At 35.8% G+C, this 27,929-nt stretch overlaps 4 protein-coding genes across 6 annotated transcripts; 3 read left to right on the top strand and 1 right to left on the bottom strand.

The window, feature by feature from the left end:
- The first annotated feature begins 1 nt into the window (after window position 1).
- On the top strand, window positions 2–11,561 carry scn4bb (sodium channel, voltage-gated, type IV, beta b). 2 transcript variants are annotated; one of them, XM_051895212.1, is made up of 6 exons: window positions 2–269; window positions 1,015–1,417; window positions 5,706–5,866; window positions 7,338–7,560; window positions 7,694–7,823; window positions 8,116–11,561. In XM_051895212.1, exons 2-6 carry the CDS (start codon window positions 1,327–1,329, stop codon window positions 8,198–8,200), a joined length of 690 nt encoding a protein of 229 aa, XP_051751172.1. In that variant the 5' UTR covers window positions 2–269; window positions 1,015–1,326; the 3' UTR covers window positions 8,201–11,561. The 2 variants fall into 2 exon arrangements, with proteins under 2 accessions (XP_051751172.1, XP_051751171.1); XM_051895211.1 differs by having other exon boundaries at window positions 8–269; window positions 5,703–5,866.
- A 352-nt stretch (window positions 11,562–11,913) lies between these two features.
- Window positions 11,914–16,388, bottom strand: tmprss4b (transmembrane serine protease 4b). The gene is made up of 11 exons (XM_051895210.1): window positions 15,977–16,388; window positions 15,652–15,804; window positions 15,352–15,478; window positions 14,635–14,751; window positions 14,493–14,536; window positions 13,867–14,029; window positions 13,436–13,602; window positions 12,904–12,993; window positions 12,595–12,737; window positions 12,310–12,459; window positions 11,914–12,234 (listed from the first exon to the last, which is right to left on the bottom strand). The coding sequence occupies exons 1-11, from the start codon at window positions 16,113–16,115 to the stop codon at window positions 12,223–12,225; spliced, it is 1,305 nt and encodes a 434-aa protein (XP_051751170.1). The 5' UTR covers window positions 16,116–16,388; the 3' UTR covers window positions 11,914–12,222.
- An 882-nt stretch (window positions 16,389–17,270) lies between these two features.
- Window positions 17,271–26,080, top strand: tmprss13b (transmembrane serine protease 13b). 2 transcript variants are annotated; one of them, XM_051893504.1, is made up of 13 exons: window positions 17,271–17,422; window positions 19,256–19,421; window positions 19,521–19,634; window positions 19,828–19,953; window positions 20,083–20,209; window positions 20,381–20,476; window positions 22,140–22,183; window positions 22,287–22,449; window positions 22,628–22,797; window positions 23,009–23,107; window positions 23,197–23,339; window positions 24,187–24,339; window positions 24,526–26,080. In XM_051893504.1, the coding sequence occupies exons 1-13, from the start codon at window positions 17,408–17,410 to the stop codon at window positions 24,538–24,540; spliced, it is 1,431 nt and encodes a 476-aa protein (XP_051749464.1). In that variant the 5' UTR covers window positions 17,271–17,407; the 3' UTR covers window positions 24,541–26,080. The 2 variants fall into 2 exon arrangements, with proteins under 2 accessions (XP_051749464.1, XP_051749463.1); XM_051893503.1 differs by having other exon boundaries at window positions 24,187–26,080.
- Window positions 25,916–27,815, top strand: fxyd2 (FXYD domain containing ion transport regulator 2). Its single transcript, XM_051893511.1, has 5 exons — window positions 25,916–26,080; window positions 26,413–26,448; window positions 26,692–26,766; window positions 26,881–26,917; window positions 27,656–27,815. Exons 1-5 carry the CDS (start codon window positions 26,071–26,073, stop codon window positions 27,657–27,659), a joined length of 162 nt encoding a protein of 53 aa, XP_051749471.1. The 5' UTR covers window positions 25,916–26,070; the 3' UTR covers window positions 27,660–27,815.
- Window positions 27,816–27,929: the final 114 nt, after the last annotated feature.

The raw sequence follows: 27,929 nt of genomic DNA, 5'->3' as shown, positions 1-27,929 counted from the left end.
TGTTTCTGTTGAACAGACTAGCTGCAGTTGTCCTCAGACCTCCAGTGCTTCAATGCTCTTCAGTTCTGTTTTACCGGCTGGACTGCATGTGTGTCTCTCACAAGGTGCGACAGTGAGAGCGTGTGTATGTGTGGGTGTCAGAGGGTGTTTGTGTGCGTGTCTGAGCAGTATTGGGACCAAAGCACTGCGGATTTGTGTGCAGCATATTCTGTGGACTGATGCCCTCTGCTTCTCCGAACAGGACACACAGATTTACCTGCTCAACAGAGGTACGGCGCAGACACACATACACACACACACACACACACACACACATGCTGACTCAACTAAACACAAACACAGCTCTTGAGTCATTTGAACACATTTTGGTTGGTTTTTCAGCTGAAAATGTGTATATATATTAGCTGAGGACTTCATACACAAATACAAAAGTTCAGTGTGTTCATTAATATTCATAAATATATATATATGCGTGTGTGTGTAGAATTATTTTTATTAATATTAACAAATCTACATCATTTCTATTATTATAATTACTTTATTATATATTATTATATATTGGGATGATTATATATATTATTATTATATAGTCAGTTTAGATCAAATTGGACCAAATTTATAAATATACATAAATATATTTATTAAAACTATATTATTAAAAGAAAAACAGTAATAGATACATTTCATTAGTATTTTTTATATATTAATATAAATGCAAATATTAATTGTACAATAATATTATTTTGTTTTCATTGATATTAATTATTTTGTTACTGTTTTTAATTAATATATTTAATTATGTGTATTTATTAATTTGCATTTGCTTAAATTAAACCAACTTAAATTGCTTTAATAGCTTAACTGGATTCTGTCAGCTGATCTCTCTTGGTTATAACAGACAGGTTTATAGTTAATGTGGAATAACTTTTTTTTTTTATACAGGAATTTGTGGAGCGTTTGTATGTATGTAATGAGTCTTTCTGCTCTCCTGTTCAAAACGTCCCTTTTTCACAGGTCAGAGGGCAACCGAACAACCAAAAAACTGAGCCAGATGGAGTTCTAGAAACTTCATCTTTCCAGCTGGCTAGAATCTTGAGCTTCCAGATCTCTGAGGCCTGGACAGAACTTTGACTGGGCGAAACTTACATTTGATGTTAGGAACTGTGAACGCAGATTGATCAAGTGCGCAACTGCTGAGAAGCGGACGGGAGTCTTTGCCAGGCAGCATCTTGAGGAACCAAGACTTCTGGGAAACTGACGAAACTGGACGTGAACTGCTGAGGAAGGCTGGTGACAAAAAGAAGGGAGAAGAAAGTGAAGTATAGGATGGAAACACAGAGCAGAGGCCATCTGAGAGGGGGAGGAAGCTCACTCCCTGAAAGAATTGCTTCCTATCTTCTGCTCACGCTTATCACTGGTAAGACTATCCTCTCCTTCCTTATATTGAAAACATGCTGTTGGCAACTATTATGTTTAGCTATGATTTTTGATTTAGGAAAATAAACTTTTGAAATTCAACAGACTACATGGGATAATCTATGCCTATGTGTGCATTACACAATTTTAATGCACATCGTGGACATATATACAGCACTGAGGATAAAACGGCATACTCTCACTGACAAGAACAGGAATTCATACTGAAAACAGTCAGCTAGCAAACTCTATGCAGCTCTTTATTGTCCTAAACACAGACAGACACAGATCCAGCCCCAAATGTTGCATTGCAGGGAAGCTGTAGAATAAAGTGTTAATATGGTGTATAAAGTCAGTATTAGATTAGCAGCTCAAATTTCTGAGACAAATTTGCTCAGGACGAAACTACTCACAGGAAATTGTGGTCAGACTCGCCCTCATGTCTTTTTATATCTGTAGTAACAATAATCTTTCTTGTTCTCTCGGGCGAAGAATTGACTCGGGTCTTCGTTCAATTTTCAATGGTTTACTGAATGTTCTTGTACAATAAAAAGAAATAAAATAAACTCCGGTCAAAAAACTGTGTAGCTCCGTCCTTCTTTCTTTCATACTAAGGGGCGCCAAAAATGAAAGGCGCTAAAGGCTGTCCAATGATAAAACGGAGCAAACCATTATGGAATAAACAGGGGGGTGTTTAAGGAATATACATATAAATCCAAACTCATTAAAATTATATCTATTCATGCACTTATAACTTTAATATTAAATTAAATTATTCAAATTATGGCTCTTATAATATCTGATTAAATACTTTCTTTTTCAGCATGTTAGAATGTTAACCACTTTATTTCATTAAGCAAATAAATGTGTACTTTATCAGTAAATTTGGCCTTGGTAAGGCTTGCGTATCACAAATTAAGCTGCATTTGAATTTAAATATAATACGACATGGCTCTCAAGGATATTTCTTGATTTTAGGTTGTAAGTTTGGGTTGTTAGGTTGCAAAATTAGTTTGTCAGCGATGGTGTCGTATATTGTTTGTGAATGAGTGACTTATGCGTATGAATTATGCATTTGAGACTGTGTACGGGAAGTCCTGTGCTGCTCTAGAGAACATACTTTGGACCACAACGGACTAATGCTTGACAAGACTTACAGTAACTTCAGGGGAGTATCACAGATCTTAACTGCTGCTGAGTTAATCACAGAGTTTAAAGGAGCTGTGATGAAATACAAGGGACTGAAGACCCCCTTAAATAGGGTCTAGAATCACCTATGTCTGGAAATCATGACTGTTTGAAACAAACGTCTCTTTGCTTAAATCTCTTTCAAACATTTTTCATCATATAGTTTCAAAGTATCTGGGCTATGTTATCCATATTCATTTTGTAGCTCTATATTTTACTGTAAATTACTTATTTATGTTTCCTGTATCGTGGAAAATACATTACTGATAATCATTAAGTCTCATGAGACTTTGCTCATCAACTTTTGTGCAATAAACAGCAGCAGGCTACGTTTCTGTAATGGAAGCAGGGCTTGGCATGAACTTTTTTGCTCACCAGCCACTTTTTATTTTTCAATTGTAGGCTTTTAAATTGTAGTCTTTACATTTTTCAATTGTAGTCTTTCAAAAGGGCAACGTAAATAATAAACTGTTCTCAAAAATATTGATTTTTCGATACCGATAACTGAAATATCTGAAACGCTTCCAATACTCATTTTCCACAGAATAGATACACGATACCAGCTGCGGTTTCCGCTCTCTCATATCTCTGACAGTGAGTTGACACACAAACCCACCTCCCCTCACTCACTCGTTTCATTTTTTCCTGAAAAATATTATTGGTGTTACAGGGCTTAAATCTCGGCATGGGATTGCGCGTATTGCTCATATTTTACTCATTCCCACAGATTTTTTTACACACAAAATAATGTCAAAATGCCGGTTTTGGCGAGTATTCACGTAAACACAGTCAGTTTTGTTTTAACTTTAAGTGAATGTAAATATTGGAGAAAGAAAACTTATGTGTAACAGTATATTGGATCAGTGCATCAGTTCTTAAAGTGACAGCAACCTAATATAACAGCCTGCTGCCAAATTATGAGATAATATTAAAAATATCTACAGTACTGTGCAAAAGCAAAGGTCGGTTTCTTCAAGCATCTTGGAGACACGGCCACAGTTCTTCTGGATTTAGTCTGTCTCAGTTTCATCTGTTTCTTCATGTAATCACAGACAGATTCGATGATGGTGAGATCAGATCTCAGCGTGGAGCGCCGGCTGTTGTCAGACTCCTTGTGTATTCAAAAATCTCACTGGATTATTACAATTAATGGCAAAATGAATGTTTGGAAATGTAAACTGATATTTCCTACTGACACACTACAGCAAAAGATATAAATAACTGGCTTAAAACCATTACTGATGTGGAATACTGACGTGCCTAAGACTTTTGCACAGTTCTGTATATGGCAGTTTTTCTCCATGGTATCAATGTCAAAACTGTGACCAGTGAAAATGCTGAGTGACTAGTAACTTTGGAAAACCACTAGCCACAGTGGCTAGTGAGCAAAAAAGTTAATGTCATGACCTAATTTTTCAACCCGCCAAAGTGGCTAGGAGTGACTGCCTTACACGCCACTGCTGAAATCCACTCGCATTTGGCGGGTTGACGGGTGTTAATGTCAAGCCCTGAACGGAAGCACAATGTCTCTTACAGAGAACATGATGACAAACATGTTGATAAATCAACACTGAGTACACAGTGTTTCCGAGATCACTCGTGTCCTGGTTTAAAATATCTATCATGAAAGGGTACAGTTGATTTGGTAGGACCTCTTCACTGGTCATGTAACCTCTCCTGAAGAGTTACACAGCTGTGTAAACTCAGCACTCTCACACCGGCTCGTGTTCACTTTTTCACATTGCGTGCCAAGCAAACTTCTGGACACTTGACGTCAGAGAAGCCCAGGTGTGTATGTAAGGTTACCACAGCCTGCTTACTGCTCATCTGAAACAGAACATACAGTATGTAAAAATACATTCATAATTACAGTTATATACATTATATTTTATGTAAATAGATTTTCAATATACAGACACACAGTTTCACTGTTAGCTTGCAAAATTACATTCAAACGTATACAGTGTATGTACCATGCATATCAACAAACTGATTAATAAATGATCCTCACAATGAAACAAGAAAGCACGCAATTAATTAATACGTTTCAATTAAAGAGTTATAGTAAACACCAAGAAGAAAAAAGTTAAATATAGATAAGAAAAACTGCTATGCACATGAAACAGTATCTCTGTAGAACCACATCTTAAATGTGACATCTGTTATATGAACCTTGCTAAACCATGCGCTGACATATTCAAAGTCCATTATCAGCTGTGTTCTGAATGGCAGAAAACACCTTAGAACTGTTAAACTGTGCTTGTTATGTGAAGGATGTCTCTTTATCTGCAGCCTATAGTAGTGTAGATGTTTCTTTACATAAAATATTATAATTTATTTTCTTTATTAATATTGTTTATTAATTTATTAGTATTCATTTTACTATTATTAATATTGCTGTTTTTACTTGTATTTTTATCACATATATTTAATTGTGTACAGATTATTCATGCATTTGGTAGACACTTTCTAAACTCTAAACCACAATCAAAAATACACATTTGATCAGTTCATGGAGCATCCCCATGCAAACCCATGACTTTTGGCATGGTAGCACAACGTTCTATTTGAGATTAAAGAGTTGTTTGAGGGTTATTGAGAGGTTTAATCATATTTACTGACACTATATAGTCACAGGATGTTTTATGCATGATTTGTTTATTTGATCATGCCTGGGTGCTGAGATAATGACTGAGCAAACCACTAAAAAAAGTGAATACATATTCTCCAAAGGCTGGAAGCACATCATGCAGTATCCAGCAGGAAAAATAGTGCAGTGTGGCATAGTGTTAAACATTGCGGGCTGGTAACTTGAAGGTTGTCGGGTCAAACCTCCTATGAGATGATCTCATGATCCATGAGAAGAAGAAAAAACATCAGTTTTATGAAAGAATCACTTTTGTGTGAGAAAGAATGGTTGTATGCGTTTATATACTGTATTTGCGTCATTGCACGTCAGTTTGTCATTATAATATCTTACTGACCTTGACTAAACAGAGTTGCTTCTCTGTCTTATGGTTTTATTGACACTGTGACAACACAACAAGGAACATTTCATTTAAATTTCCGCCTTTGTCTGCTTTTTCTTCCTGTTTGAGGAGTGTGTTGCGTTCATGCTCTAGAGATGTCTACTGGTAAGATCCCGTCTTTGGAAGCAGTGAATGGCAGCACAGTCCTTCTGCCCTGCACCTATGCCAGCTGTATTGGGATCACTAACCTCTACTTCAAATGGGAGTTCAATGATAATGGCACCATGCAGAAGGTAATATATATTTAGTTCTGTAATCATGGGATAGATAGGCTACTGTAATACTCTGTTCCACTGTTAATGTATAGCATAAAATCAGGCACTTGCAAATAATTGGCATAGAACAGAACAAAATAGATATAATAGAACACATATTGCCACACAAACATAATAAAAATGTTTAATATTAGGCTTAGGCTACTAACAACAAACTTTATCGGGAGTTTAGAGACCAATTGAAAATGTAATCTAATTTTAAACCTAAAAACGTTTTAGAATTAAAAAAAAATTACCTGCAGTATTTTTTGCTCACTAATCAAATAAACCAGTTTGTGACACTGATCACGTGAACTCCTTCGTACAGGTCGTATGTTCGCGCCATCCAGCGGTCCGACATCTTATCGCACCGCGGCCTCGAGTCGCGTTCACACAAACGCAGCTGGCGCCATCTTGCGTCAGTAATCGATTGAACTGAAAAAGATGTCAAAGGACTTCAGTAGGCTATTAATATTACTGTTGATGTTTTTGCCGTGTTCGTCTTGCTGCAACCGATTGTTTTATAGGCTATATCGTAATTGATTTTTTTTCTTTGCGGAAACTTTAAGGTAGAATTATTTAATAATTTAAACTCAGATCAATATTTCATATCAACGTATTTATTTATTTGGTAAGCAGCCGTATAATAAGATGGAAAATGGATAGGATGGATACAATAAACCCCTTCACGCATCCGAATCAACTTCTCAGGGTTTATTTTCGCGATAATTACCTGCTCAGTGTGCATTATTTACATATCTAACCGTCGCCTAATATTCTGTTATACATCGTCACTATGTAGCACTTTTCACTCTATACCCAACTTCTGTTTACTTCTACAGCCATCCAAAATATTATTTTAAAATGAGTTACTGTTGCTGATGTAGGCTAAGTCTAACATTGATTGGATGGAAATATAAATAGGATGCCTCACTTCATCTTGAGCTGGTTTTGAATGCCTTCAAGGACACTTGAGGTGGAAGAGGAGCAGTTCTTAGAAATCATTCCTATAATTCAAAACTATGTATCTTTGCACTTTGTACATGTTTCGCAAGAAGATGTTGGTTAATAAAAAATAAAGTAAAAAAAAAAGAAAAAAGAAAGAAATCATTCCGTTGACTTGATGTTGTTTCTCAGTGGCAAATTCTGTGCAGAATGCTGCATGTGTCTAAGATGGCTACAAAGACTATATCCCCTGTGTATATATGGAAATAGGCCTCTGAGTCTTCAAAGCATCTGCATTCTCTAGCTGTAAAATGATGGAGTTCTAACAGTTAAAGATATCGTAAAACAGAGTGACAATTTAAGATATAAATTAGCACTGCAGTAGATCTGACAGTGTTAAAGACAAAATACAGCGTTTGAGCCAGTCTAAGTTTAAATGTGTAAGTGTAACTTTACATATGCTCATTTTAACATTTATAACTAAAGAGTAATGTTTTCCAATCAGGTGGCTGATTCTGTGATTCCAACGGATCATGTGGAGCCAAATAAGGTGAACATCTACCGCGAAAGGGTGGAGTATGTTGGCTCCAGTAAAGAAAACAACATCTCTATCCTGCTTTGGAACATAACATTCGAGGACGCAGGTGTCTACAACTGCTTTGGCAAAAACCCCAAAGAGAAGGGCAAGAATCACACCGCCTTTTTCACTCTATACGTAGTAGAGGAACGTAAGTGTAGCGGGGTGGGGAGAGAGGGAGTTACAGAGAGAGAATGATATATGAACATTACATTTCAAGGACATTATTAAAATAACTTTGCTTCTTTCTTTTTTGTCTTATTCTCTGGCTACCCCTCTCTCAGTAAAGGTGGTTGATAACACGCTCACCATTATCATTGCCTCCTGTGTTGGTGGATTCATCGCTTTTTTAATGGCCTTCATGCTGCTGAAGAACTTCACTCTGTTTGTTCTCGCAAAGATTGAGGAAAAAAAGTGAGTTCATGGCAGCCTTTTGTATGTACACATAAGAAAGACTATGAGTACCTATGCCCTTTTAAGAATGACATTTACCAGATTTTGACCATGTTATTGAAATTGTTTGTGCCAAATAAGCAAAAAGTATAAAACCTCTATTTTAAATAAAAAAGGTAAATTACTGGAAATAATGAATTACAAAAAAATGGATTTAACATTATAATATTGTTAATTAGTATTCTGTATAAAATATATGATCTATACATGATCTCCCTCTCATTCTGCTTATTTCTTTCTTTGTATTTTTCAGTAAGGAGTGCCTTGTCACCTCCTCAGGGATCGATAACACGGAGAACGGTCTGTCGGGCTCCAAATCTACACCAAAGAAAGCATGACAGCGTGCATCCAAACACAGTCACACATGCACTTGAAAACATGGATCAGCCATCATGCTGTGCCCTCTCTGTTCATTCACATACGTGTTTACAAATGCTATACTTCTGTTATAATCATAAAGAGCAATGATAGTGTTTAACTAATTTGAAAGATTTTCATTCATAATATATCCATGGATGATATTCACATGGCTCATTTTAAACATTTGGTTGACTCGTAAACACAGATATGAATGAAAAGAGGGGCATTATGTATTTCTGCATATATTTACATTTATATATGCATTTAAATATGCACCACATGCAGCCTCATGCACTTTAGTTCATTGACCCACACCGAATCTGTGGGCTATATTTATTCTTATGATAGAAAAAATAAATATTTTCTTCAAACAATGCTTAAGACAGGGATAATGTGCAAATCATTTAGATCATTGGACTGGACTGTAAAACTGTGAAGGGCCCTTAGCCTCACGTGTAGGTGCCTGATTAAAATAGTTGAGAAATTAGTACAAGTGAGAACACTTCTGAACTTTAGTTCAGAGCTAGTAGTAGCTGTTTGGGGATTAAGTTTTGTTTAGCACAAGTTTAGAACAAAGGTATATGAATTTTTATTGTGAGTCCTTGTGTAAATACAAATGCAGTATTGTTTGTCAAATGGTCATCAGCCTAAATATATCTGTTGTAGAAAGATCAATTATGCAACAATTTTAGGGTAAGTTGTTAAGAGACAGACTCTCAGAGCAGATTAAAAAACTGCACGTTTTAATGCAGTACTTCTGAATAGAGCAAAAAAATAAATAAATCCGCAGAACTCTGATTATCATAAGCATGAAGGGAGAAAATAGGCCTTATTGTAACAGTCTTGAGTCCAGTTCAACATAAAACTCATTACCGTTTTTGCTTGAAAATGAAACACAGGTGCCTGTTAATGCTTCTCTCGCCACCTTTTGGCGAGGACAACTAAATCAATGCAGAACATTATGATGCAAAAAAAAAAAAGGAAAAAAAAAAAGAAATAGAAAACGCTGCAAAATTGCAAAAGCCACCTAACAGTTAGTAAATACAAGCTAATGAATGATACTTGACAATCTGTAGAAATCAATATCCCCTTAGTGAAAACCCTGAATGAAACAATGAAAATGCTGCTTCAGATAATTTTCAATGCATTATAGCATGTTAAATGGCCAGAAGTTTTAGGGATACATGGCTGACTATAACAGTAGAAACATTATATGTAATGCTTTTTTATTGAAATATTGAAACAAATTGTCACATACTGAACAGAATTAGCATCAGCTTTGAAACTGAAAATAGCTTGGTGAATTTCCATGCTAAACAAAATATGAATACCAAAAAGGAAAAATATAAATATAACCTTCCAATGCAAACAGACATACTGTGACCTGTAAACCATGCAACTTACCCTATGACATCATGAAAATGCAATATTTAAAGGCAATAAACTCATTGTCATACAGTCATGTAGAACAATAACTAAATGATAGTATACGTGATGTAAATATAGATTTACCAAGACGTGACTGGATGTAGGTATCACAGGTTTTCAGAAGTTTAGCTAATAAGCATTTCAAACTTTCACTTGAAGGATTCAGGGAATTCAGTGGAGACCAGTAAAGGGACTGACGTCAAGCAAGTCTGGTGAGGTGAGGTCTGTTCATTTGATTAGAAGTGAAATTACTGAGAATTAATAAAATTCCCAAATAATCTGTTCTTGAAACTACAGAGCTGCTGTTCTAAAAGACTGATGGCAAATTATCCTGTCAAAAGATGTTACCTCTTTTAGTTAAATTTTATATTTAGTGAAATGAAAATTAAGCAAGTTGGTAATAAAAAGTAAAGGATAATGAAACAAATCTACTGATCTACCTATGAGAGCTCTGCCTATAGGTACACCCATTATGACCGAATACTTGAAAGAATTTTACAGGTCTTTGGATTTTGCAGATATTGAGGAATTTTACTGTGAATCCTGGGTGATGCCAAAAGGAGTTAACTCCAAATAAACAGTTAGTCAGAGGTTGTAACTGTTTATAAATTTCTTGTAGATTTATTATAACTTTAGAGTGCAAAATCAGTCTGAGAAATCTGGTAAATTTATACTGAATTTGGACCTGAAAAAAAACATAGCAATGTAGACGGTATATCCAGTAGCTCTCCTCTCATACCCCTCTGTAACATCACTAAATGTTTAAATTGTCAATGAAAATAGCAAACATTTTCTTTATAGTATTTTTAAAATGTATTTATTTATATTATTGGAATTCTGTTTGTTAAAGATTCACTTGAATGTAACCATAACTTCTGTGGTTAAGTCAGGACTCAACTTTCAACGACACTTGAATCAGTTGTGCTTTGAGTGGATAACTTCTGGCATATATTGAGACTACACAGTCTTATTTAAATCTTGATCCTCAGTTGTTGTTTTTTTTTTTATCTTGTGATGGCACACAAGTTAGTAAAGCAATACACATTCAGAGGGCTCTTTAGCTTCATTTAATAGGAGAAATATTGAGAAGGTACATTCATAAATTTTCAAAGCACTTGTACTACCTCTTATTCAGAAATATTTTTTACCATATTATTGTGCTAAACTTGTATTTAATTTATGCATTTAATAATTTTAAGATTTTGGAACAGTCAATGTTTTCTCTGGTTGTTCAGTGAAAGTTATTCTGCTTGATATTGGGCTTTAAGATCTTATGGCTTTTAATTAATGCAATATTTAATTAACAGATCAGTTTTGTTTGGACTATTATTTGTCAGGCTTTGCAGGGTTCATGACCTAATTGTGATAGTTACACATTTTTCCAACTAAACCACAGGTTAATATCACATTAATCAGATGTTTCGACCATAACTTCAAGTGATTTTGTTTTTGAAGCGATTTTGTTGAAGTGAAGCTGTATTATGTGTCATATTTTTGTATTAGAGTTTGAATCAAGTTTCTGTCCAATACCTCACAAACACCCATTTCATGTAGCCAAAACCAACATCCATATCTTGGTGTTCAGTGTGTCTGTTCACACAAACTGTAATTCTAAAACCGCTTCTGTAAAGCTTTCTGCAGCAGAAAAACATAAGAAAGAGACAAAGCAATATAGAGGATGTGGGAGAAACATTAAAAGTTTGATTTTATTTTTAGTTAATCATTTAAAATGACTGGTGAAATGTATTAAATGGGTAAACCCAAAGCAGTTGCTTTTGAACAAAATTCTAATTCTATTTACAAATTCTGTATTGTGAACGTACAACTTCTGTAAATTGTTCCTACAGTAATGTGTGTGCAAACTGTACAAATGGTATTAAAGCATCAGAGTGCCACTGCAGTTTTTGAAAAGCTGGACCAGAAACATTCAAATGCTTTATAAACACTAAGCTAAACCAGGCTGCTAACACACAAATGTAAGACCAAGGGGAATAGAGGCCTCAGCAGTCAGCAATTTGCGAATTTGCAATCCCGATACTCAATTTCAGTTCAACACAGACAGTAGACATTGTTTGACATCAGTCCCTGCCAAAACTGAATGTAAAACATATGCTATATCATAGGTGCTCCAATTCTTGATCCCATTGTTTCATCAAGCCAGTGTGCAGGCCTGTTATTCCCCACGGGACTGGACAGTCATATTATATTTCTTTATTCTTGAAGAAGCTACTAAAATAAAATGTTTTGGATAAAATAAATGTGATTGATTGGTAAATGCATCAAGCTTTATTTACTTTTTGCTTTCTACATGCTTTTGGTTAGAAAAAAAAATTATTAAAACATTTACAGTATTTTAATAGCTTTATACAGCAGGCTAACTGGAAAATTGCCACAGTGCTACTTCCAGTGAACAAGTGTGAATAAAAAAAGCATGATGTTTCAACATAATACTTATGTCAAATTGAACATCAAATTATGAAATTGAATACTTATATTTACAAACACTGTGATTTCTGTACTGACACACTGAGGTGATGTGTTTTCTCCTGTGATTCATCCATGGTTCACCTTCTCATGGATGTCTCTAAAACATGACAGTTGATCTTGAATTAGATTTATACTTCATATATATTAATTTGCACAATCCTGTGATACATACCTCCATTATAGTGTAGATCCAGTCAAGAAGTTGAGTAACATCAGTGTAAACTCCAGGTTTTCCCTCCCGTGCACAGCCCACACCCCAGCTCACTACGCCCAATAAGTGCCAGCGAGATGAAAGGTACACAAGCGGACCCCCACTGTCCCCCTGAAAAAGAGTGAATACTTTAAAATGACTTCCATTTTTAAATTGTTTACATTGTCTGGATACACAGACAATATGATATAGATACATCTTTTAAAAGGTAGTCTACTGTATATTTGATTTTTCATTTGTTGTTACCTGACACGCATCTATATTTCCTTCTAAAAATCCAGCACAAAGCATTCTGGGACTAATGGCGGAACCATAAACAGAGAGCTTGGAACACTCTGACCTATCAATCAGTGGCACTGAAGCTTTCTGAAGCACTGAGGGCAGCTCACCTGTGGAAAATGAGAATGAGGAAATGCCAGAGACAAAACAATGTAGAGGGTGTGGGAGAAACAGAACAAGAGGTGGACTGCTGATTTGAAATAGGTAGAAGGTCACAGTCCTGCCTTAGAGTTACCAGTTATCCATTAAGTGACAACAAACCCCTTTCCCTCTTACCTTTCTCTTTTAGCAATCCCCACCCAGTCACCACAAGCATGTCCTTCACAGACAGCTGGTGTGGGGGTAAACAAACGGGCAAGATTGATTCTAAGGGAAGATAGAGAACAAGCTATGTGACATTTATTTGGGCCCTTTTTCCTATGATAGACATCACAAACTACTCTGACTTTACCAACCACTGACAATGCTGCCTTAAAGTATAGGAAGCTAGAGAAATGAGTAAGGCTTCTCAAAGGAATCAAGTTAAAAATAACAAAAACTACTATAAGTGTTCCTTTCATATTTTTGCATCAAACTTTGCAAATTGTTTTTGTGTGTCAAATTTTATGCTTCACATCTATTTTTTTCCTCATTAATAGGTGATAACTTGTTAAGTTATGATATTTTTTTTTTTTTTTTTTTTAACATCATAAAAGATTGGTACAGATGCTTAAATAGAGCTTGAGCAATTTGGAATGTTCCTTTAGAGAATAATATAAGAGTGCATAACATAAGAGAGTAGGTCACCAGAATGGATGAAGTACTGTACCCCCGATTGTGACAGGCCAGGTGAGTTTTAGCATGGCGATGTCAAAGTCATTGCTCAAGCGGCTGTAGTCCTTGTGGACAACAACCATCTCTACACTGACACCCCTGGATGCTGTATTTTGGGTCTGACCTAACACCACAGTCCATCGACTTAGATCTCGTGTCCGGCTGAGAGTGTTTATGTGTGAGAGAGAGAGACAGCAAAACACAAAATAACATCCAAGTGGACCAACTGACCCATAGTCATAAATTTAAAAGGGTAAAAATATGTTCTATTATTGTAAAGAGAAGATTTTATCCAAAAGCAACTGTTTTAGGTTTACCCATTTAAGACATTTTGCCAGTCAAAAAAAGTGAAAAGTGAAACACTCAATTAACTGAAAGTCAAAATGCTGACTGAAATTCTGTCCTAGGACACATTAAATGACTCACCTTGTGAAACAGTGAGCAGCGGAAATAATCCAGCGCGTGGACAGTAACGCTCCTCCACACACGTGCTGGTGGTTCCATTGAAGACTAACCTGCCATGGCCAGTGTTCGATTGCTGTGTCTTCCCCACCAACAATACGGTCCTCTCCCACCACCTCCCCACAGTCTGCATAAGCACAGCAGAGACATTTAAAATAATAAAACACATGCACAAATTATATTAATAACCTATGCTTACTAATGCCTGAGTTTGAAATGAAATGAAAGCTTGAACTAAAATTGACATTCAATTTTGAAATAAATTAAGTACAATTAAACATTATTTGAAATAAAATGTTTGTCAAAAAGCTTTGAATGTTGGATGTCTTGTTTCAAAGTTTGGAAAAGTTACATTTTATAAGCTTTATATACAGATTTATGTTAGATTTATGGACCGGGGTTGAACATGCATTTCCCAGAATGCAGAATTCCTGTCATTCCTGTTTAACTTCCGGTGTGCCGTGGCCAATTCCGGTTCGAGAATTGAAAGGGAGCCAAATTTTTAATATTCTGAATTTTGCCCAACCCTAGTACACAAAACCTGATCCATACACACACTCTCTCTCTATCTCTCTCTCTGTCAGCCATACCTGAGCAGGACACAGACACCACTGAGCCAGAGGAGCATTTATCACTGTGTGAGAGAGCATAATTATTTCTATATGTAAATGACATGTGATATGAATTCACACAATAGAATTATCACAAATGACTTTACCCAGTGTATCTCACCTGACTGAAAGGAAACTCTGTATGTCAGAGTTTGTTGAGTCATTGCTGACAGTAGCAAATGCATTGTGAGGGTTGAAGAGCAGACTCTTCACTGGGACTCGTGTACTTCGTGGACTCCTGTAATGAAGTGAAATATTTCCTGAATAAAAACTATATTGCGAAAGCACGGCTTTATACTGCACTTAATGGGAAAGTGATGAGATTTCTTAGTTCTGTCATGACAACTCTGAGAGTTTGGCATGGTAATGAATATGACAATGTTGATGTATTTGGTCTTGGCAGAATAGATCCGCTACACTGCTGCAGTTATTGCCGCTGCTGTTGATTATAGTTGCTGCTGCAGAGCATGTATGGGACTTGCCATGCTAGTACACACACAACATGTTGTTGCTGTACAAGCATACACAAATCACCTCGTAACACATCTATACAGGTGGAGCTGGGGAAGGTGAAAGGTTTCTGAAAGTGCGCTGCAAACGATAGGCAAGTATTTTTGAGCAGCAAGCTCATCGGCTACTGATACAGCAGGAACCAATCAGCTGTGCCCTGTAGAGAATGATTTAATTGCAAGCAGATTGGGTTAAGGACTTACCAGCCTGCACCATCTAGAGTTTCATGACAGAACTTTGTGCTTAAGCACTTACATGTGGTTTTACAGCTTAATTTAATACTGATCATTGGTTATCAATGACTGTGCCATGTCTGTGCTCCGCTTACGCTGTATAGCCCAGTTGTTGACAGGTTAAGCGTGTGTGCTTTGTCCTCCAGTTATCAGCACACACTGTTCTCCATCCACCCTCATTAATGAACACCTGCAGGACCAGTCTGTCCCCCATCAGCCTCACTACATAGGTAAAAATAGATGAATCACATGTTCTTCTACAAATGCACCTCTAGTATACTAAATTGAACAGTACAAATCTCACAAAAGTGGTGTAAAAATAAAGGTTCTTTATTTATGGCTCCATGAAGACACTAAATCTTCACACTAAGAAAAGTGTATGTGTGCATAATCACCTGGATACGTGTCATTGGTCCGCAGTTTGGATATACATGCAATCTCGTCCTCGTTGCCTGCACAGTCAGCCTTGCCATCACATGCCTTCTCTATTGAAATGAACCTCAGTGAGCCAGAGCAGAAGAAAAACTTGGTATTCACCATCCTAATGGCTGGAAGGTGTACAGATAAACAACAAACAGAGAGAATTTTTGTTATTTGCATAGCAGTTTTAGATTTAGCAGTCAAAGTGATAAAAAAAAAAGATTGTCATATAGTGAGAAGCATTACAACAGGAGAAAAAGGACAGATAACAGAGAAAGTAGAATGGCAATAGATTCTTACTAAAGTACAACCCCACTATCAAGGCTGCCAGTATGACTAGCACACAGCACACGGTTATGATGGTCAATCTCCAACGGGCTCTGCTCTCCTCTGTCCTCAGCGTGCTTAATTCTCGCCTTCGTTTCAGCTCCAGGGCCATGAGAAACTGGGAGAAGAAAGACTGATAGAAGGAAATCTAGCCAAATCAGTGGAGTTTACTGGTCCTGTAATTTAATATGGTTTTGTTGTCCTCTCTTTAGCTGTATATGAGACTTCGCTAATGTTAACTATTTTCTATGGCTAAATATATTACAAACAGATTAGTATGTGTGCTTAAACTGGTGTTTGTATCCTACAGTTCTAATTAGTGAATCTCACAGGTTTCCTAACATATGACTGACTGCCAGCTCACTAGACACAGCAGTGTTTAGGGACTTCCTAGTTATCACCTTCTCTCAGCTGATCAGCATTAACTAATCAGTTGGAGACAGGTTTGATATGGGACGGGACTATGGTTGAATTCAGAACAGCATACTAGCACGCTCCTACTATTTCTTGCCATATATGGCAGAAACAGTAAGAGAAGTATGCTAGTATGCTATTTGAAAATTAAGCCTTTAATTTCAAACTAGGTTTAAATGTACTTCTTAAACTCCTAAAATCCTTTGAGTTTAAATAGTTTAATTATCATGAAGAGAATTTGTCAGTGTGATTTAAATTCCTTAAATACTTACAGCAGTTTTTTTTTTTTTTTCTTGAATGGCAGGCACTGGTTTTTATTGCTTTTTTTTGTCATCCAAAAAACACACCTTGCTAAATAAAAGCTGTGACGTACAAGATAGGTGTTTAAATATGTCACACACCTATATGTATGTATGCCATTTTGGTATTACACATGGATTTATAAATGTGATTATTGTTTTGTTTGTGACTGTGTGCATGTGAATGTGTGTAGGTGTGTCCATTATTATTATTCACATTTTTCATTCCAATTTTATCTGTGATTATTCATATCTTTGCACTGTCAGTCTTAATATATTCAACACTCACATTACCTTGCTTTTATTCTGAAGTTGTGTGGGTTATTGTGTGAAATGTGATATATGTGTAAACATACTTGAGTGATGGAGGATGACAATCTGACGTCATCAATTCAGCACCTAGTTTCCCAATTTCTGTTGTGCTTTCATGAAAGTAGTTGACGGAAATTATGTGGTGTACAATGTTTCTATGGAAATGTTGTTAAGAAACGTTGAAGGGCTTCCTGTAAAACCAGTTCAACAGGTGAAAGAGAGAGAGAGGGATAGACATGAGTTACTCCATATAGGGTGAGTCTGTCCTGCTCTGATGATGTAATAGTTGTGCTGTGCCACTAGCAGGTGTATGACAGGGAATACATACATAGGTAAAGTACAGGTAGAGTCTACCTGATCTATTTAAACGGATACTCACATGGAGAACAGACAGGTATGAATACTTTAATACGTAACAAAATATTTCCAAAACAAACATAGACACACATATTTAGTAATTAGTGATTAGTTCTGTTTGTGGTCGGTTTTGATACGACTGTGGTTTTGTTATTTTGTTAATATATTATTGTGAATGTTTAGTGACTAGCATTAAAATTGTATTAGTATCATGTTCTTATTGCTGTAATGTTTTTCTCTTAGTGACAAGCTTGTGTATTGCACTACAGTTGTCTTGGTATTGTGTCAGTTGAATTAGATGACTTGTATCCTTAGTGACCTGTACTAATTATTAACACAGTATACACATTCTAACTTGATTTGTTTAGAAGTTTTAATAGAATTAGTGACATAATTGAAAGCTATGGGAATAAAAATTATGCATAAAATATGCAACCAAGTGAATGATTCATTGTGTGTATTATAAAGAACATGTTCCAACTGGGTGCTGTTAGAGAGAATAAGATCTGCTACATGCCTTAAAAAGGAAGGGCAGATTCTGAACCTCTCAGATCAATCCTGGTAACAACACTGTGTTTGAAATCAACATTTAAGGTGTCATTTATTGGACAATTATTACATATTGTTTTGTGAATTGAAATATAGAGAACAGATACACAATAAACTTTCAATCATCTGGATTTTGTTAGACTTACTATGAGTATTTAAGTTTATATCACAAAAGACTGTGCTGATAAATAGACAATGCTTTTTCAAACCATTTTCTGCTGGAGTCAGTGCACTATGTGCAGCAAAAATAGGTTTAATATTGAATCTCTACTGTGTAGGCTACTCAATACACTGTGCTGCTTATGCAGGTGTATATAATACCATAACCTATTAATATGGGAGCTGAAATAAAAATACTCTGCTATCATGTATAATGTACAACAGGTCTCACACCATTTTATGATAAATGGCCGATATAAAAATATACTCAATGTAGTATACCAGAAATCACTTTATTTTGTTATATAGTGCTGCAGCTGCTGAAAGCACAATGTGTGTGATGTGAAACAGGCCTAAGATAAGTCTGGTCTCTTTATGAAAAACAGTACAACAAATTCAAGACAAACAATGCTTATAAGTGTAAAAATATGCAATTATATGCAATTAAATAGCTGAGATGTCCAAATTGCTCTGTCTCAACTCCATGCAACGTCTTTATAATGTCAATGTGTATGTATGTACACAAGTGCGTGTACGGGGTCATTTAAACACACATTTGAATATGGAGCAAGGGGTTCTTGCATGCTCACACATTAGGTCAAGCAAGACCAAAAAAGAAATAAATAAATGAATAAAATTGGCATTTTGGTGTCTTATCAGCACGTTTATGTCTCACATGGTAATGGTAATCCTCCAGTCCATATTTGTATCAGAAAAATCTGCATCACACACATTCAAAATATACTAGAAATGAGGATTACAATTTTTGAATGTTCTTAAATTGATTTGGCAATAAGAGAATGGTTCAAATTACCAATAATTTGGTAATTTGAACATCAAATTACCTTAAAATTATAACTGTACATACATTATGACAATATAATGTGGTAATATATGTACTAAACATTTACTCAGCAAATTACTGTTTTAAGGTGAAATCTGTCCTTGTTAAACAGAAAAGCAGTCCCACTGCATAAAGCAGGGCCTTGAATAGGCCTATAAGACTTATCATAAATGTATAAACAATTCATTTGAAATCTGATTGGTAGTACAGTTGTTTACAGTGAATTTAAGTGAATGACGGATGAGAACGAACAGTGTAAGATATTAATTACCTTAAATGCTACTTTGTAAATATCTTGCATTTATTTTACGAATACAGGCTGAGGCTCCACCCTCATATGACTCTGTGGTGAATCAAAACACCCCTCCACCTTCATATCCGAGTCTTCAAATATTGTCGACTACCCAAATCCAGCCGTACAGCATACCTCAACCAATACCTCAAACACCTGCGCCTTGTGTAGTAGAGACAAGTCATACGACAAGTAATACTAATAATAGCACACACTAACTATACACACATAGGTCACTGAACAATAAATAATTTTAGGGTGTCAATAGCCATTTTTGTTTCCTTTTTGCAGTCCCATCACAGAGAAGGCAAGCTCTCTCATACAAGAGCAAAAGGTGTTGCTATGGAGGGTCTAGTGGTACTGTTGTTGTTGTAGTGTTGGTTGTAATCGCCATCTGGCTGGGAGGTAAGCACATATTTTAATGTATGTAGTCATATTCACAGTTGTGCTGTTCTGCCCAAAACATCAAATACTGTAGCTATTTTGGGTTGTGTGCACTGTATTTTGTCACCTAAAAGCTTAAACTCTTACATAACTTTACTATATTTGAATTTTGTCCATGAAGAACTTTTCACAAGACTTGTAAACTCATTTTCAGTGCGTTATGGGCCGTCACTGTGGGCTCTCTCCGAGAGAGAAACAACAAAAGACACATGCCCCCCTTCATCCGTTGACTGTGATGGGAAGAGAGACTGTTCTCAAGGCAGTGATGAATCTCGCTGTGGTTAGTGCCAACCACATACAAATATATGTCAATAATGAAGTGACTTTTAAAAATCTCTTTTCATTTGGAAATCATATACGGTTGATCTGCTGAAAGCTGTACACTGATTTGCCTTTAATCTTTCTATAGTGCGGTTTGGTACAGCAAATGAATTGCAGGTCATGACCTCTAAGTCCGGGCTCTTCCTTCCAGTCTGCGCACAGGGCTGGAATAAAAACTTAGCTGACCAAACCTGCCAACAGCTTGGCTTTAGACAGTAAGTATAACACACTGTATTTTCGTTTATTACATTTAACCTGGTTTTCACCATGAAAATAGTCATGGAAGCTGGCATGGCGTTGAATCAAAAGCAAACAAACATTAGATAATATTACGGATCTATGTATGAATTTGTATTCATGTGTGTTTCGGTTTATGTGCTCCACAGGAGTCATATATATGGTGTCTTGCAAACCAACTCACCCTCCTTTCAAAGTGTGAACAGTCAGTTTACAAACACCATCCAGGGGAGCGTTAACAGAAGGTAAAAAAAAAATTATACAAAACAGAAACTGGTATAATTTACTGCTGAAAAAACAACAGAAGCATAAAACTCAAGCAGAAAAAAAAGTTATGGCAATTGGTGGATAGCTATATCTATTCTAATGCTCAAGTTTATGCTAAATACCTGATTCTATGGCCTTACAAAACTCTAAATAAAACACTGATTTGGATTTGCCACTGCATAAATGTACAGTCAATAGGAAGCATTTGCTGTCATCTTTTTAAAATGCTGTCTAATAAACTGTGTAGCCTATTGACATTAATTATTAGGCAAAAAGGTTGTTTTTCAATATCCCTGAAATAGCAACAGATTCTTTACAGCAGGAACAAGGTTTAAAGATTATACCCGATCATGACAAAACTTAAGTATTTTATGAGCTGTCAATTTCATATGAATTCGCAAAATGTGATTTGTATGAAAACGTATGTTTTTTGGGGGGAAAATTTAATCATGAAGGTCCACCCCTTAAAGGATTAGTCCACTTTTAAATAAACTTTTCCTGATAATTTACTCACCCCCATGTCATCCAAGATGTTCATGTCTTTCTTTCTTCAGTCGAAAAGAAATTAAGGTTTTTGACGAAAACATTACAGGATTATTCTCCTTATAGTGGACTTCAATGGCCTCCAGACGGTTGAAGGTCAAAATTACAGTTTCAGTGCAGCTTCAAAGGGCTTTAAACGATACCAGACGAGGAATATTTTATCTAGCGAAATGATCGGTCATTTTCTAAAAAAATGTAAACGTATATTCTTTATATAAACAAATGTTCGCCTTCTAAGTGCTTCCGCCAAAACCGCATTTCCGTATTCTCCAAAAAGCTTACGCTGTATGTCCTACGCCTACCCTATTCAACTTACGGAACGAACGCAGCGCCAGTTACATTTCTTCCCTAAGTTGAATAGTGTAGGCGTAGGACATACAGCGTAAAAATTTTGGAGAATACGGAAATGCTGTTTTGGCGGAAGCACTTAGAAGGCGAACATTTGTTTATATAAAGCATATACATTTACATTTTTTTTCGAAAATGACCGATCGTTTCGCTAGATAAGACCCTTATTCTTCGTCTGGTATCGTTTAAAGCCCTTTGAAGCTGCACTGAAACTGTAATTTTGACCTTCAACCGCCTGGAGGCCATTGAAGTCCATTATATGGAGAAAAATCCTGGAATGTTTTAATCAAAAACCTTAATTTCTTTTCGACTGAAGAAAGAAAGACATGAACATCTTGGATGACATGGGGGTGAGTAAATTATCAGGAAAAGTTTATTTGAAAGTGGACTAATCCTTTAACCTAATTCAGTGGGTCATAAGTAGACCATATGAAAACATACGAATGAGATACGAACCAGTTCGGCCAAATGTAAAATAGTTATGAACTGCCATTAAATTATTTTTTATTTTTTTTTTTTTTTGGAATATACCTAGAACACAGTCTTGTCAGTGTAAACAGTATTTCCCCATCTGCATTTAAGAAAGACCATACATAGATTTACAAAGCATTGTGAATATGGCAATGCATGATAAAAGTATAAAATGTATAATTAAGTGTATTTAGATGCAGAAAGGTGTAAAGAAATCCAACAAAACAGAAAATATTCTTGATACCGATTGTGTGTGTAACAGTGTTGTTTTAATTGTAGTACGTCCTGTCCTGGTCAGCAGACCGTGTCCCTGAACTGCAGCAGTGAGTACCCTACACTGTTGCTACGTACATGTTATTGCCACATGATAACGCTATCTAAGTCTAAACACTCTCTTCCTTTCCCTCCTGTTCTTTCTCTGTTCAGAATGTGGAAAGCCACCGGTCTCCACGAGGATCATAGGGGGAAGTGTGGCTGCTGACGGTCATTGGCCGTGGCAGGCCAGTCTGCATTTCCAAGGGTATCACACATGTGGAGGAACTCTGTTGGCTCAAGACTTCATCATTACAGCTGCTCACTGCTTCCCCAAGTCAGTATACATTACATTAGATGGATGGATAGAAGATTTGATGACTAGTCTAGATGTTGGAAACAACATTGTATTATGTAATTATAATTAAGATTAATGAATACCTTAGTAAACAATATCCAAAAAGCATGGATGGATGAACAAATGAATGAATTAGCTTTCCCCCCTTTTTTCTTAGAGAAACACCCGGCTCTCAGTTGCCTAGTAACTGGAAAGTGTATATTGGTTTGGTGTCCCAGCTCCAGCTTCCCAGCCCATATTTTGTAAAGCAAATCATTTTACATGAGAATTATGACCCAGCGACAAAAAACAATGACATCGCCTTGCTAAAACTCAATAATCCTGCCAGTGAGTTTATACACACACAAAAACACACACAAAGTTAGAAATACTTTATTACTCAAGTACATTATATGATGTAAAATACATAAATATTTGTGCAAATCATAGCTTAACTGATTTAATTCAGCTATTAACCATACACAACTGTTTAAATTACCATAAATATAAGTCATGAGGCATTTATGACCACTGATGTGTTTTGTACATTCTGTTAAAGGTAATATACAGCCTATCTGTTTGCCTGTGTTTGGCCAGACATTTTCTCCTGCCCAGCAGTGCTGGACTACTGGTTTTGGAGTTACCCGGCAAGGGGCTGGTGTGTATATGTAATTGTGTCTTTCGTTGTCTGAATTTGCATGTAGACTATTAATTAACGCTGGCCTCTCTCAACATCTTTGTTTGCAGCCAGTAGTTCCACTTCTTTGATGGAGGTCAAAGTAGACCTGATAGACTCAACTGTGTGTAACTCACTTACTGTTTATGACGGACGAATCACTGAGAATATGCAGTGTGCAGGAGATCTTGGGGGAGGGAAAGACTCCTGCCAGGTCAGATACATTCTCATATTCAGAAGCTTGCTGTCTTCGCATGCAAATACTGCCACCTTTTGGAACAAAATGATATTGCAGTTTAAACTTTGGACCGCTTAATGCATAATGCTTTAGTTAATGTTGGGCGTAGAATTTAGTAGGGACCCTAGGAACATGACATGTCCCTACCAATATACAGCGACTACTGAATTGTCCCTATCAATAATTTTGATCAAACAATTAAATATTTATATGCAACCACTGTAATTTTGGCCGCATCTAAAATGGGTCATACCTGAGAAGTCAAATACGTTAGAAAAGTGCATGCGCTTTTTTAACGACGTGCATCCGCTAATGCGTGAATGGAGAACATGGGCTAGTATGTGTTTAAACACAGACTATTTGAACAGTTCAGTTGAATAATAAAGTTTACCCTCTTTAACTTTAACTTAAAGGGATAGTTCACCCAAAAATGAAAATTCTGTCATCATTTACTCACCCTTAAGTAGTTCCAAACCTGTATGACATTTCTTTCTTCTGCTGAACACAAAAGAAGATATTTTGAAGAATGTCAGCAACCAAACAGATCTTGCCCCCCATTGATAGTATTTATTTTTCCTACTATTGTAAATGGAGGATGAGATCTGTTGGTTGCATAATCAAGATTATATTACAAGTTATAGGCTGTGTGAGTTCCCATATCTATATCTATAAAAAAGGCTTTAGATTACATAAGTGATTAAAAGTCTATCATAAGTGCAAAAATGTCAAAATCAAACCAACGCTGTTGATGTTAAGTTAATGTTTTTTTAGTATAATTTCTTCTTCTTCCTCACTTTTTAATTCTCTCTCTCTCTCTCCCCAGGGCGACAGTGGGGGTCCATTGGTGTGTAAAGTTGATGATCAATGGTTTCTCACAGGCGTAACAAGTTGGGGAGATGGCTGTGGAAAGCAGAACCGTCCAGGGGTCTACAGTAACGTAGGGCGACTTTTAATGTGGATATATGGCAAGATGCAGGTAAAACCACATTACTTTTGCGTATTTACGTGCACACACACACACACACATTAAAATACACTGATATTAAATGTAAATGAAGATACTGACACAAAACATTGTGAATTCATCATGACTTTTACATACCTTTATTTCTTCGTTCTCTTTTTTATCCCTGTTTTATCATCTCTGTTTCCTTCATTACAGCAAGAGCGACCATGACCTTCTGCGACCTTGAAGAACAAATACTCTCTCTACTCTGCTGCATACACATCACAGATTTGATAACATTTTGTACAGAATTAATCTTACTTACTAAAATATGTTTTCTCTTTTTTTTTTTTTTTTTTTTTTTTTTTTTTTTAAGGTGAAACAGTACAGGTGACATGTACTTCTGCAGTAAATATATATTTCTGTTACATTTTAAATTAATTATTTAAATTATGAAGATCCAAAGAGTCTTTATTCCTTTTGTAAATAAGAAGTCTTTTATTCTGGAGATATGAATGTTCTTGAATAAAACATTACTGTTTTAGGAATAAAAATACCAGAACATTTAAGCAGTACAATTCTATCTGTGCATTGTATATTGTGTATTATGTACTGAGTAGGTCATCAACTACTTTCTCGCAACAATACATGTGACATATGAAAAGAGTTTCAAAAACATTTACTGACTTTTTAATTGTACAGACAGTGGAGCAGCATATTGAACTGAAGTGTCCTTCACTCTGAGAGTAAAACAGCAGGCTGTGATGGTTTTATTTTAGGTTTTTAGCCAAAATTTGCTGAAAATTAAAACAGCACTACTGAAGACAAATTCTTTCCTCTCTGAAAAGGTAAAAGTTGGAAGGATCTTTTAACATAGACATAATCATTAACTTTACAAAGAATACCCCACTTAGTCCCTTTTTATACTCTGATAGATTTATCTTCCAGCTTATTAAAGTGAAAAAGAGTAAACTCACACTTGCGCTGTATGTGGACAGAAGAGAGGAGTGAGAGTCACTATTTTCCACTTGCACTTATTTGAAAACAAGAAAACTCCTGAAGCAATCTGTTAGTTTTATGAATACTCCCACTCAAAACTAAAGTGATTAGTTATGTATTTGTTCTACACTTTTTAATTTGGTCTTTAGAAAATGGCAGATTAATATTTAACTACCCACTGAAATAGAACTAACAGATTAACTGTTTGGAGTCCTTCTGAAATCTCAATGTAATTTATCAACATAATTTTCATAGTGTATATTACAAAATGTGTGAAAATCACAGTGTAAATAATATTTTGGAGTTTACATCATGAGTTTATCTTATTTATGTTTTTATTTATGTTATATCAGATTAGTTGGCCTTAAGAGATTGAATCTGTCTCTCATGGTCTGCTTGTTTCTCAACGAGCTTCAGCGACCTTGTCAGCTTATTGCAAGGGCACATTCACCACTGCTCTATGGTTAGATATTAAGAAATGACCCAAAGGCTTGTGTTTATGTGCGTGTTTTGAAGTTTACTGGATAAGACAGGTCAGAAAAAAGGGTTTGAAGGTCGTTAATTGTGAAGCACACACACACACTCCTCCCTGTAACTCTTACTGATTTGTCATTCGCTCCACCAGTTACAATTCCACCTTCAGAGAGTTTAAGGAGCTCCCTGCAAACACCCAAACTCCTCTCACTTTTACTCTCACACACATATATCACATTTGTGGAATTATCATCTCTGAAACTTTGAGATCCAGCACCACTGTCAACGATGGGAGTGGGTAAGTTTGATTTAACTTTATGAACTATTTTGATAATCTACTTATCAAAAGTAACTTTTTCTTTTTTAAAAGATTTTATCACACAACTTAAATGGATAGTTGACTGAAAAATGGATATTCTGTAATCATTTACTCACAGTCATGTCAGTCCAAACCTGTATGACTTTGTTTCTTCTGCGTAACACAAACCACACAGTTTTGGTTGAGGACAGAATTTTCATTTTTGGGTTAACTATCCAATTAAAAATATTTAGACATCTATTAGATAATGTAAGAATAATATTTACCCTAGGTTTAAAGTTAACATGATACATTTTGTGTTCTCTCTTAAGAACAAACTGAGTATTCAGATGCTGATTTCACCTATGGTAAGAATGTCTGATGGTTACTTATACTCCTTTAAATTAAACTGACTGTGGAATAATCATAACACATTTTAAAGTTGACTTATGTGAGTACGAATGCTGCAAAATATATCTCAAGGGAACAGTCCTGCAACAAAAGAATATTAGCTGAAATTTTTAGTTGTACAACTTTTCATGCAAAGCTTTGTTTAGGAACAGTTTTGTGGCTATCTTGTTTGTAACTATCTATGTGTGCGCTTGTGCCAGATTATGAGTTAATCAGAAGAGGTGGGCTGATCTTTGCAGCTGTTTTGTTCTGTTTGGGCATGGCTATCATATTCAGTGAGTATGTCTAGATTTATGCAATCTACAGCATGTCCTCCCTGCATACTTTATAATAAAGATTACCATCAAACATACCATCTTTTTATAGTCAAATGTTATCTTTTCTGGCAGGCAAAAAGCTCAAATGTGGAAACAAGTCATCTGCTAAGTAAGGCACACACGATATTCATCTTGTAAAAAGATACAATAAAAGATAAAACACACACACACACACACATTGGGGTTTCATGTTTTATTGGAACATTCCATAGACATAATGATTTTTATACTGTATAAACTGTATATTCTATCCCCTAACCCTAAACCTACCCATCACAAACTTTCTGCATTTTTACATTTTCAAAAACATCACTTGTATGATTTATAAACTGTTTTCCTCATGGGGACCAAAAATATGTTCCCACAAGGACAACAATTTCAGATATTGCCATCTTAGTAGGGACATTTTGTCCCAATAACGTAGGGCATATCTGAACCACACACACACACACACACACACATTCTCTCTCTATTACCTCTTGGTGTGTCTTTTCTTTATATGCTTGAGGACAATGGTGATCTTTGACCTCTCCTTCATTAACTTTCACTGTGAGCATGCACATGCATTAACATATTATTATACTTTATCAAGCATATTTACAGCAAACATTACATAACGTATTATAAGTAAATGCCCTGATTTTATGTCTTCCTCACACATCTCAGAAACTCTGATTGATACAGATTCACAATATACAGAATACATACATACCAGTGTTGTGAATACAGATTCACAACATATGTGTAAAAGTATATTAAAATACTTGATGTGCAAAGAATGCTGATGGACGAGATTCCTATTTATTCAGTAACCAAAATAATCACTTTTTTTTTTTTTTTTTTGCAGGTAATGGGACACCTCAATATATTCACCAAGGACGACCCTTTCATGATCACTTTCATGATCTCAACTTGGATGTTTTTTTGTTTTGTTTGATGAATATTGTACTTTCCATTGACTATATATATGTGCACAATAACAATAAAATAAAAAAATGACTTACAAATGGTCCTGTGGAAATCACGTTATAATTTTACACAAAAAAGTGACATTAAAATGAAATATAATAAACTGGTTAATAGTGAGTATTGCCAATGTCAAAAATCTTGATAGGCTAACC

Source organism: Ctenopharyngodon idella, chromosome 5, assembly GCF_019924925.1.
Source record: "Ctenopharyngodon idella isolate HZGC_01 chromosome 5, HZGC01, whole genome shotgun sequence".
NCBI classification, from domain to species: domain Eukaryota; kingdom Metazoa; phylum Chordata; class Actinopteri; order Cypriniformes; family Xenocyprididae; genus Ctenopharyngodon; species Ctenopharyngodon idella.
Note: the sequence above shows the minus strand (reverse complement) of the source record. Positions and strands in the feature narration are given on the sequence as shown.